General features: G+C 62.5%; 1 protein-coding gene across 2 annotated transcripts; it reads right to left on the bottom strand.

The window, feature by feature from the left end:
- Positions 1 to 243: 243 nt before the first annotated feature.
- LOC117644177 lies at positions 244 to 10,361 on the bottom strand. Of its 2 annotated transcripts, none has more exons than XM_034383453.1 (4): positions 9,920 to 10,361; positions 2,347 to 2,501; positions 1,894 to 2,271; positions 244 to 1,824 (listed from the first exon to the last, which is right to left on the bottom strand). In XM_034383453.1, exons 1-4 carry the CDS (start codon positions 9,962 to 9,964, stop codon positions 1,617 to 1,619), a joined length of 786 nt encoding a protein of 261 aa, XP_034239344.1. In that variant the 5' UTR covers positions 9,965 to 10,361; the 3' UTR covers positions 244 to 1,616. The 2 variants fall into 2 exon arrangements, with proteins under 2 accessions (XP_034239344.1, XP_034239345.1); XM_034383454.1 differs by lacking the exon at positions 9,920 to 10,361 and adding an exon at positions 3,943 to 4,256.
- Between the last annotated feature and the right edge of the window lie 497 nt (positions 10,362 to 10,858).

Raw genomic sequence — 10,858 nt, 5'->3', positions numbered from 1 at the left:
CATTATTTTTTTCATTTGATTTTGTCTGGCCTGGCACACATCTTTTTTCGCCACCGCGCCGGGAAGGTAGCGCCTGTCCGGTAGGCCACAAAACTGCCCCGCTGCGCCACGGGCGCCTGCCAGGACTGCCAGGACTGCCAGGTGGGTGGGTTCCGCGAGATTGCCCGCACGCAGCAGGTGTCCTGTGGTGGGACTTGGAAATAAAATTCACGTGTCCAAAAAAAGAAAAAAAGCTTCCAAAAATCCGCAAAAATCTCACCAATTGCTTTATTAACAGCTCTTGTAACATTCACATGTTGAAGCACCATGACTTTCCTTTCCTCGCTACGAATTCACTAGAATTTAAACAGAAAACTTCAACTCTGCAGATAACACTCATCTCTTTTGATGAAAGTGAGATAGCGTGCAATGATGTACGCCCGTCTTGCCACCGTATAATGTTATTGTTTGATTTTCATGGGTCTGAAAACTAACATCCCACCGGGTCCGCATAATGTGACTCAAATGGTCCTTTCCTTTTATCACATAAATATTCATTACAGTTTCTAGGTACTACATGTAGCCGTTGGGGCTGTGACAATGGTCAAGCAACACGACGAGCCGTCTACATCTTTCAGCACAAAAATAAATAAAAGCCTGTTAAGAACTAAGTACAGCGCACCATTCATCTTATAATAATTCATTAACGTAGGCAGTCATCTCATCCACTCACGCGCACGCACACATTCACACAATTAAATATACACATAGGGACTCCTGCGCGCTTAGACTAACAACTTCGCTCAGGTCGCTTCAGAGCTCCCGAAAAATGTTCAGCACTTTATTTATTTTTCATCTGTAGACGCAAAATGTGAGTTCGCCTTTGGAAAGGCGCTTTCCCATCACCCGGATTTGTCCTGACTGCAATTTACCGCGAGAGCTGAGCCCAACCCACAACCAATAACCAGAGCCCTACAATTGAGCTGTGCCAAAGGGCCGGCCAATTTTTCAATAGATTGGTGCAATGTGTACTTGTACCCAACAGAGCTGAACACTTTTCGCGGAGCGCGGCCAGGCCCTAGCCAGGCCGGGCGGCTGGCTTATACACCGCCGGGGCGGGGCAGGGGGCACTGGGCACTCACTCCGCGGTCCGCGGTGAGGCGAACCTCTCACGCGGTGCCTTCCACTTGAACGACCTGTTCCTCGTTTTCGTTTTCGTTTTTCTATCTTTTCTCTCCTTTGCTCGTCCTGTGGCGCCGCCACTCGCCGCCAATTGAAGGCTTGTCTTTGTCCTCGGCTTCCTCGGCGTGCGCTGCTTGGCTACGACCGCGCCAGCGGGCGCCACTCGTCGTCTCACTCTCTCACTGCTGGCGCTGCGCTTCGACACGGATGTCTCCTTTCACTCACACAGACGCTTGCGCGCACACACACACACACACACACACACACACACAAAAGCGACGAGGCGTGCGTTATGGCGCCCTCGGCGCGCGTTTAGCTTTTTGGTCCATGTCTGACGGCGCGCCTCGCTTCCGAACATCACAGCGTAGCAGTCTGCCCCGGCGGCCCCCTAGGGCGGCCCTCAGGGCGGCCCTCAGGGCCTGGGCTGGCGGCTCTCCCGACCCCTCAGGGACCCCTCAGGGGCCGGGGGGTGGGGGCGCGGACTGTGGGGGCTCCGCGGCCGACGAGGAGCCGGAGCCGCTCTTGGGCCGGCACACGCAGCCGCTCTCGACGAGGACGTAGTCCTGGCCGGTGAGGGTCACGGGACCCAGGGGGATGACCAGGAACAGGTAGGGCACGTAGGTCTGCGTGCACTCGCCGCGCACCACGTCGCACTCGCTCGACCTGGAACAGAGGACAGTTCGAGTACTGGCGTCGAAGGCTGTGGCGGTGGCGGGGACCGCGGACACTCACTCGCAAACCTCGAACACGACCTGCTGCAGGAGGTCCGGGAACTTCTGTACGATGGTGACGGGCTGCCCCGACGTAAGCGACACGCCGTACATGGGCGCGGTGGTGTTGTAGCGCGTCTTGCAGAGCCGCGACGGCGACGCGGACGGGCAGGCGTCCCTCTGGCTGTAGCCGCTGCGCCCGGTCCGGGCCGACAGCTCCAGCTCGGGCTCCCTGTTGCTGATCTCGTAGTGGCGCAGCAGCGCCTGCTGCGTGAGGCGCGGGTCGATGGTGGTGGGCGCCTGCAGCCCCGACGCCCGCCCCGTCCGCGCCGACCCGGACCACAGCCCCGACGTCCAGGAGCCGCTGTGGCCGCGCCCCCACGACCGCGCGATCGCCGCCCTGCCGCAGGAAGAAGAAACCTTGGCGAATCTGGGTACATCAAGTTGACGCGGCTCGGCAGCGGAAAGTACTCACGTCGGGTAGGGGTTGCCGCTGGGGCCGATGCAGTTGAGTGGGTCGTTCATGGCGTCGCCCCAGAGGTACTTGAGGCCGTGGCCCGCCCCGGGGGTGCACTCCGCCGACGTCGTGGACGCGGACGCCACCACCAGCGCCACCAGTGCTGGCCACATCTGCAACAGGGAGAGGGAGCGTGGGTTCAAATCCCGCTGGCGGATTTCAAACTGCTTTTGTGAGTGAGTGTGCGTGACGCCCGCGAGTCGATTCGGAGCGTGTTCCTGGAAATCGAAGGCTAAGGCCGAGGCCCGCGAGGCAGCCGGATTCGGGTCGAGGAGCCCAATGCGCCTCTGGCTTGCCGGCTTGGGCCCTTGCGCTGCTTGCGGCTGCATTGTGGGGCGGAACAGTGCTTCGTCTCTCTCGCACCGATGCGGCCCGCCCCAAGGGTGCGAGGGAGACGGAGCGGACGGACAGTCTGGCCAATGGACCGTTTGATGGCATTCTGGCGGCGCGGCGGGCGGCGCGGCGGGCTCGGCCGGGACGCTGCCGGTGGCTGCCGGTCTGTCTCGGAAGCCGCGTCGCGCGACATCGTCACTGACAATGCGAGCCGTGGGAAACGCGACGACGGCGACCGCGATGACGTCGACGGGGAACGACCACGGCGTTGTCTTACGGCGTGGCGGAGCGGAGTGGGGTGACTCAATTTGTGATCTCGGGTACGAGTGCAGCCCGAAGCCACATGCACTTTCACATCATTGGTAGGATCGGTAGTTATGAGGGCAGCTCAAGAAGGAATGAACTTGCCCCTTCAAAAATTAAGGAGTAATGTACAGGAGACTCTAAAGTCCCCCGTCCACCCACACAGACACTCAGGCAGGCGAGAGGCCTGCGCACCTGTTGAGAGGGCGCGGTGACCGTACACCGCGAGGGAAGCGCCGGCAGCGGTTCGCAGAGCCCCCTAGCGGCAGCGCGTCGAAGCGCGTGCAGTGTATCAGGGGAACAGGCGAACAGGCGTCGCATTGTGCCGTGCCGTGCCCTTCGCGCTTTGCGAGGCTCGGTCGCGGGGGTCGGTGGTGCTTGGCCTCGATCTTGCCCTGCTTTTCTTTCGACCAACATGGAAATGCGCGGAGCCAGCAGCAACAGTGTTTCACTGTTTCAGTCCGGAGCCGGCTCCCACTCCGCCACGCGTCAGGGCGCGGCTCGGCGGCAGGCTGTTGTCGCTTTGCGTCTCTCTCGCACTGGTGGGGCGTTGCGTCCGGGTGCGAGGGAGACAGAGCGACGAAGCCCTGCCGGCCTGGCTGGCTGGACTGTTTGGCCCCGTTCCCACGCCCCGTCCCGTTACAGGACCCCCCGCGCCACCCGCCGCCCGCCGCGTGTCCAGGCGCCGCGTGTCCGAGGGGTGTCGCGTGGTCCTCCAAGTCCTCCAAGCCGCCACCCGCCGCGTGTCCTGGCGCCGCGTGTCCGAGGGGTGTCGCGTGGTCCTCCAAGTCCTCCAAGCCGCCACCCGCCGCGGCGCTGAACCGTCACGCACGCAGTGACTGCAGTGACCTGCTGCCGAGAGGACCGGTCGCTCGCCTCGCCGTCTCTCTCCGGCAAGACACACCCACCTTTACTCACCTCGCCCGCATACTATCACTGTGCGGATGCAGGATGCGAGCGTGCGTGTGTGTGTGTGGACGGCATACATATGGGATGGCAGTGGGCCAGTCATACCGCACACACACGCACACACTTACACGAACGCACACACACGCGTGCCACGAAAGGGGCAAAGAATCCGTGTGTGTGTGTGCGCACATAACGGCAACAAGGCGACTGCTATGGCGACCTGCTTCCCCCGCCCCCTTCCCTCTTTCCCCTCCGCCTTTGCTCTCCAGTGCGAGCCCAGCTGATCGCGGAGGGGCAGTACACCCACGCACCCGGGGGGCGTTGTCGGCCTTCCGTCACCCACATCGGACGCTCGTGGTGGTGGCCTACCAGCAGTGCCTCTCTCTTTCTCTGTAGCATCCCTCGAGTGCGACGGAGACACTGAGCGACAAAAACACTGTGCGGTCTGCGGCCTGCGGCTCGCGGGCTTGCCGTTGCCGCGGACGAGGTGGACGAGCACGACGGTTCGGAGGAGTCAACCGGTTTGCCGACGAGTCGGCGGCGCTTTGACACCGCGCAGCGCCGCGCAGGCAAGGTGAGGCGTGTGCACTGTCAAGGCTCGCGATGTTCACGAACTCGGCGTGGTCCTGGGGGCGCAGAGCATCCCTGTCGGCCTGTCCCAGCGCCTCTGTAGCGCCGCCGTGCTCGCCTCGCTGTGCCAAGGGTTGCCGACGTCCGTGGTGACGGGCGCCGAGGCCTTGGAGCGAAAGTGCTGCCGTCTGCGCCTTGTCAGTTGGCCTTGCCCAAGCCTTGTCCTTGTCACTGCCCTTGTTTGGCTTTGGCCTCGTCTACGGCGCTGCCTGTGTTATCAGCGTCAAGGCGTTATCGGCTCAGACGGGGAAGCGGTGATATGCGATGCACTACTATCTCAATGAAGCCAATAAATTCAATAATCTCAGTTTTTGTTTGTAGGAGAAGCGTCTCGACTTTTACGGCCTGTGCCATTTCTCCTGTAAGGCGCGGGATGGCTATAAGCCTGTGCTACTACTCCACTCCACCCTGCCGTCCTCCTTTACCCCCATCATCGCCGTCCTGTTGTTGTCCTGTTACTCCGCCAAACGATCACCCAAGGGTTCTGCGCCATCATGGTGGCGTCCCGCTCATCTCGCTGCGTGCCACTGCGTTTGACTGCGTGCGCATGGAGGGCGGAGCAGAGCGGAGGGGCCGAGGGCGGCGCCAAACTGCACAGTCGTGCCAACCCGATGGGTCGCGTCGCGTCGTCGTGTCGCCGCGAGGTCAAGGCCCAAGCGTGCCAACCGTTGTGGCACCGCAAGGGAGGTTGGCAGGCCAGCACGTATGCGCGGTGGCAGGTGCAGCAGGTGCCGGCGCCCCGATTCCCTGATTCCGGACCGCCGCCGCGGATCCCGTCGCTCTGTCTCTCTCGCACTCAAGGGGCGTCCCGTAAGGCTGCGAGAGAGACAGCGACGAATCATCCTGCAGGCAGGCAGCGATAGCCGCAGGGAGCAGGAACAAAAGCGGGAGAGCGGCCTTTTGTTGCCAGAGGTAGCGTTTCCAGTGTACTTCCTGGGATTCAGAGTCAAGTTCAAGTCCGAGCGGTACGGTGCGGTACGGTGCGGTGCCAGGGCTCCGCGCTCCGCGGCCAGCCATTTCATTGAGGGGCTTATGGTCGGAACCGCACGGGGGCCTGGAGGGGGAGGGGAGGGGAGGGGGAGCTACCGAGGCGAGACGGGCCGGCCTGCAGCCTGCGGTCAGGCCAGTCAGACCCACTGATCTGCGCTTGATCCTGCGGTAAAAATGAAAACAGTCCGGATTACGCCTCGCGGCGGCCGGCAAGCCTCGACTAAGTAACGTGATGCGGGTAAGGCGCTTTGTAAGCGGGAGGAGGAGTCACAACAGAGTTAGGAAAGCAAGTCCAACTTTGTCGATAAGTTTGGATGGGTGTCCTTGCTGATGTCAAGCAAAAATACTGCAACGCCCTGCGGGCCGGTACCGAACAGCGCATTCGTCGCTCTGTCTCGCTCAGGCTCTGGGCGTAGAGGTTCGTGTTGGAGAGAGACAGAAACGATGAAGCACTCAACGGGCCCGGAATCTGGAGGAGCCGGCGGCGGCGTCATGTCGTGACCGAATCTCTTTTTAGTTCAGTTACCTGCTCGTCTGAGGCGCGCGTCGCGGCGCGTCGCGGCGCGTCGCCGGCGTCGCCGGCGTCGCCAACAACTGCTCACCGAGGGGCTCTTTCTGTGTTTCATCTTTTTGCCGTCCATTAAGATCGCCCCGCGGAGGACCGTCCACATAATGTTCATCCCGTTACCGTCACGCCCCGCCCCGCCCCGCCCTGCCGCGCCACGTCACGCTGTGGGGCTGCAGGAGGGCAGTGCAGCTTGCAGCCATGCCGCGGCCGGCCTGCACGTAGCAGCTGCAGCCGGCCCGCAGTGCAGCTGGCTCTGCAGCCAGCCCTTCGTCGCTGTCTCTCTCGCACCTCGACGGGACTCGACGGGACGCCCCTCGAGTGCGAGAGAGACAGCGACAGCACGAGGCCTGGCGGTGCAGCGAGGCGCACAGCATAACAGCGCTGCGCTGTGACACGGCCCGGCCGACACGGCCGCCAACATGATCCACTCGTGTCATTACCGCCGGGCATACCGTTCGACGGCCGTCCATCCGTCCATCCCGGAGGGAGGGACGCCTAGCGACCCTCGAGTGCGAGAGAGAGAAAGAGACCTGCCGCTCGGGATCCGCCAGCAGACCGCGGCGCGTCATGGCCCCGCTGCCTTGCTTCGACACGTCCAGGCCGTCGTCCAGCCGTCCACCACGACTCCCATCTTCCGCGCATCATCTCTGCACGCTTTTGACCGCCATCTCGGCAGCCGACTGACTGACTGAAGGATCGTTTCGTCGCTCTGACTCTCTCGCACCCCTACGGAGTGCCCCTTGAGGGCGACAGAGACGCAACCATCATGCGGAGAAGCGCCAGCTAGGTCCGCCGCCCGCCGCCCGCCGCCCGCCGCCGCGGAAACGTGTCGACGGGGTGCCGCGAGAATGAAGCAGCGCCCGGTGTCCGAACTCGCGACGCGCGGCAGCGGGGCAGACAGTGGGTTGGCGAGGTTGGCGAAAGGAGCCGCCGGCTGATGTTCATCGTCCGGCTCACTTCGTTCCGCCTTCGACCGCCGCGCGCCGCGCTAAGGCTGCCGCCGGCCGACGTCCCCGCCACGCGCCGCCACGCCGCCACGCCGCAACGGCGTATAACGGTATATCATAACACAACACCAAACATGAGAAGAGCGACGCCTCGCTCGCCTCGCGCCTCGCTCCGTGGCGTGGCGTGGCGCTGGTGCCATGGTGCGCCACGGTGCGCCATGGCTGGAATCATCCGGCCTATCCCGGCCGCGCCGGCCGCGCCCTCCCTGGCCTCTGCAGGCCGAGTCCGAACGCTGTCGTCACTGTCTCTCTCGCACTCATGGGGCGTCCGCAGGGGTGCGAGAGAGACAGCGGCGCCGCCACCTCGGCCGCCACCTCGGCCGCCACCTCGGCCGCCACGCCGCCGCGCCACGGGCTGAGCCCGACTCAGACGGTCTTGTCCATGTCCTGCGTGGCGCGCGACGCGACGCGACGACCGGCGCCATCGAGGGACGCCCGGGATGCCCCTTGGCGCTGCAGCCAGCCTCCGAACAATGCTCTCGTCGCCCTGTCTCCCTCGCACTCACGGGGCGAGAGGGATGGCGTCGAGACTGCGCGGAAATCGGTCTACAGCCACTGACCTTGACACGGGGTGCCAGGCTCCGGGGGCGGAGGCGCGCCGCCGGGAAGGCCACTGACCCGAGCGGCACGCCGCCGGCAAGGAGCCGGCAAGAAGCACGCTTCGCGAAGCCGCGCCGCCGCGCCGCACGCCAACAAGTGCATGCTGTTCAGCGCGCACACTCCGAAAAACAGAAACCGAGAACCGCCTCTGCCGGTATTCGAACCCACTCACACGCACACCACTACTCGGATGCGTTCCGGGTTCTGGGTCAGGGGAGCACAGCGTGGGCGCGTCCCGGCCCGCCGTTCCTGGTCGTCCGGATCCCCCACACAATGCAGTGGGATTTGGCTTTGGCCATTTGGCAGGGCGGCAGGCGGCAAGGCAAAGCAAACCTGTTGGTTAGATCGGGTCCCCGAAAGGGCGCAGCCCAGCGCAGCCTCAGCCCGAGTGAGTCATTTCTATGTAACGGGCACAGTGCGGCGGGCACGCGGCACGCGGGCCAGACGACAATAAAAGGCCGTCCCCACCCTGCTTCGGCTTCGGTCCCTTGGGCCCTCAGAGATCGACCCAGATATGGAGCAGGCATCAAACGCAGGGCACGTGACCTGTCTGTCAAGTTGTGGACCCTGCGAACACAACTCGCCAATAACGCCGTCATCTCGTTTTGCGCTACCAAGTTCCACCACCGTACAGTGTGTCCGGTCAGGCGAAGTACGTAGAGAATGCATTGTAAATTTGATGGCAGTAAGTTTTCTCTCCTCCCCGAAAGTCCGAGAAGGAGGAAAGGGGGCATAGAGATAACAATCCCCTTTTGTCTCGTGTGGATTGTATTGATCGTGACTTCCCTCCGGTCGACTCGACTCCCATTAGGTCAGTGGGTATGAGCCCCACAGCCCGACAACGGTTCCGATCGCCCGGCCGCCTGTCTGTCTGTCTGTCTGTTCGTCCGCTCTACGGTTCGAGCTCATCGGGGGGTCGGATTCAATCTAGAGTATTGCACTAGAAGCGAGGATGCGTCCGCAGACCGGCATCTTCGAGTGCAATGACGGAGGGCGCGGAGTGGGCGGGGCGCCTGCTGCGCCTGCACTGGTGGAAACGGACTCGAAAACGGACTCGAAAACGAGCCCCCACCCTCCGCCACGCCCCCGCTCTTCATTACCGCGCCAACAAAAGTGCACGCCAAAAAGTGGCCGAGCCTGGCTGCCTCAGGCTGCCTGACTCGGACCGCCTGACTCTGCCCTGCTCTTTTTGTTGCAAGGCCATTATCTCCTCCAGTCCTCCCTGATGCCCCTATCCATCCTCTCCAGATTGGGCCCCGGGCGTCGTCGCCACTCTCCTGACCGTCACAGGGGAGCGGAGGCGAGGGGGAGGGGCGTCCTGCTGTGCCGTCATACCGTCATTCATTCGTGGCAGTCATTGTCCTCGGAGCAGGCCCCGCCCCGCCCCGCCCCGCGCAAGACGCCGGCGCCAAACACGCCCATCGGTTTTGCCCCGTCCTCCTGAGTCCTGGCCGCGCTGGCAGGCAGTGCAGGCAGTGCAGGCACTGCAGCCCTGTGCATGCCGTCTCTGTCGGCTCGCCGCCGCGCCGGGCAATGCACCATGATGCGCCACGCCGTTCCTGGAGAGGCGTTTAGGAAGATAAAGTGCCCATCGGTATGAGAAGCTGAAGAGTTTTGGCGCGGCAGCGCAGGAATCCTGGAATTCCCTGCTTCCGTCACGACGCAGCCAGCACGGCCCCAGATGCGACAATTACATAGCAGACGGCGAGTGCAGCAGCCCCGCCGGAAAAGCACCGAGCTGTACCCGACCCGGTGAGAAATATCCGACCAGACGTCGAAACCGGCAATCCCATACCACCCATTTCTAACAGAGCCCTCCTCCCCGACCCGAGTCAGCATTTTTCCAGGAGACTTCAACGCACGACTGGGAGCCGGAAGAAAAGCCCAAGTTGGCCGCAAAAAAACAAATAATATTTGTTTTTAAAAAAAGGTGTGCGTTTGGTATTTGAATCCATTCTATCTAGATTTGCATGCTAATTAGCCTGCGTTAGGTCAAACACCGATCGCCTGTCACTACATCATCCAATTGCCCAGCCAAATCTCAACTTTCAGACTTCCGTTTCGCAATTTATTTTCAAATAAAAATCAAGAATTGGTGTTCGAATTTAATCTATCGCATCTGTGAAGCCGAAACCCCCAGAGCCTGAGATAAAGTGGCTGACTTGCAGACTCCACTCCACACTCCACTTACCGTGTGCAGGTGGTGGCGGTGCTCGAAGCAGGACATCCAGCGCATGTTGCTCGCAGGTCGCGTGGCGTCCACTGCACTCGACCGCACAACCTCCGTGCGAACTTGCAAAGCCGCGCACCCGAAACCCGAAACCCTAAACCGAAGCGATCGATCAGCAACCCATCCCTCGCGTTCGTTGGAGTCACTGTCACTTCCCCGGCGCTGCTCCGGCGCGGCGCGACGCGGGACGCGGCGTGGCAAGGATCAAGCTGCCCTAGCTGGCGGGCTGACGGCGACAGAGGCTGGCGGACGCGTTCCCCGCGGAGCCCGACGACGCTGGACGCTGCGGGGCTCTGAGGCTCGGTGCAACGAAACCGTACGGGCGTAGGACTAGCCGACAACTCAAGCAACTCGACGTCGACGACTCCAGCTCCAAGCCCAGCCCGGCCGAAGCCTCCGCCGCCGCCACCACCACCTCCTCCTCCTGCTCCTCCGCTCCACGACGGGGTTCCGGCGGCCCGGTGGTGTCCGGTTGAACCGAAGAGACGGTCCGCCTTCGTCGTCTACTTCGTGGCGAGCGCGGAGTGGCGTGGCGCAGGGGAGGGGGGAGGGGCACACCTCATGGCATGGCGAGGCCCGCGGGGCAGCGGGGGCCGCGGAGGGGCTGGGGGCCCGGCCCGGCCCGTCCCGCCCCGAGTAAGCCCGAGTCGAGTCACTGACCGGGAAGTGCCACCGCGTCGCCACCGCGTCGCCACACGACCTCCGCTGAACTGTGCGCTGGAGGCCCGGTCAACCGCAGGAGAAATACAATTCTCAAATTTCGTGGAATCCTCTTGATATTTTTGCTCAAACGAAATACTTGTTTTGTCCACGTCCACATTCGCGGTCAACTTCTTAAGTTTTCATGAGTTTGAACTTTTAATATGATGGTGTTTGGTAAAAGGGTATGAAGGACAAAAA

The sequence above is a fragment of the Thrips palmi genome, unplaced genomic scaffold, assembly GCF_012932325.1.
Source record: "Thrips palmi isolate BJ-2018 unplaced genomic scaffold, TpBJ-2018v1 HiC_scaffold_17, whole genome shotgun sequence".
Classification (NCBI taxonomy): Eukaryota; Metazoa; Arthropoda; class Insecta; order Thysanoptera; family Thripidae; genus Thrips; species Thrips palmi.
This window is presented reverse-complemented; position numbering and strand designations above follow the sequence as displayed.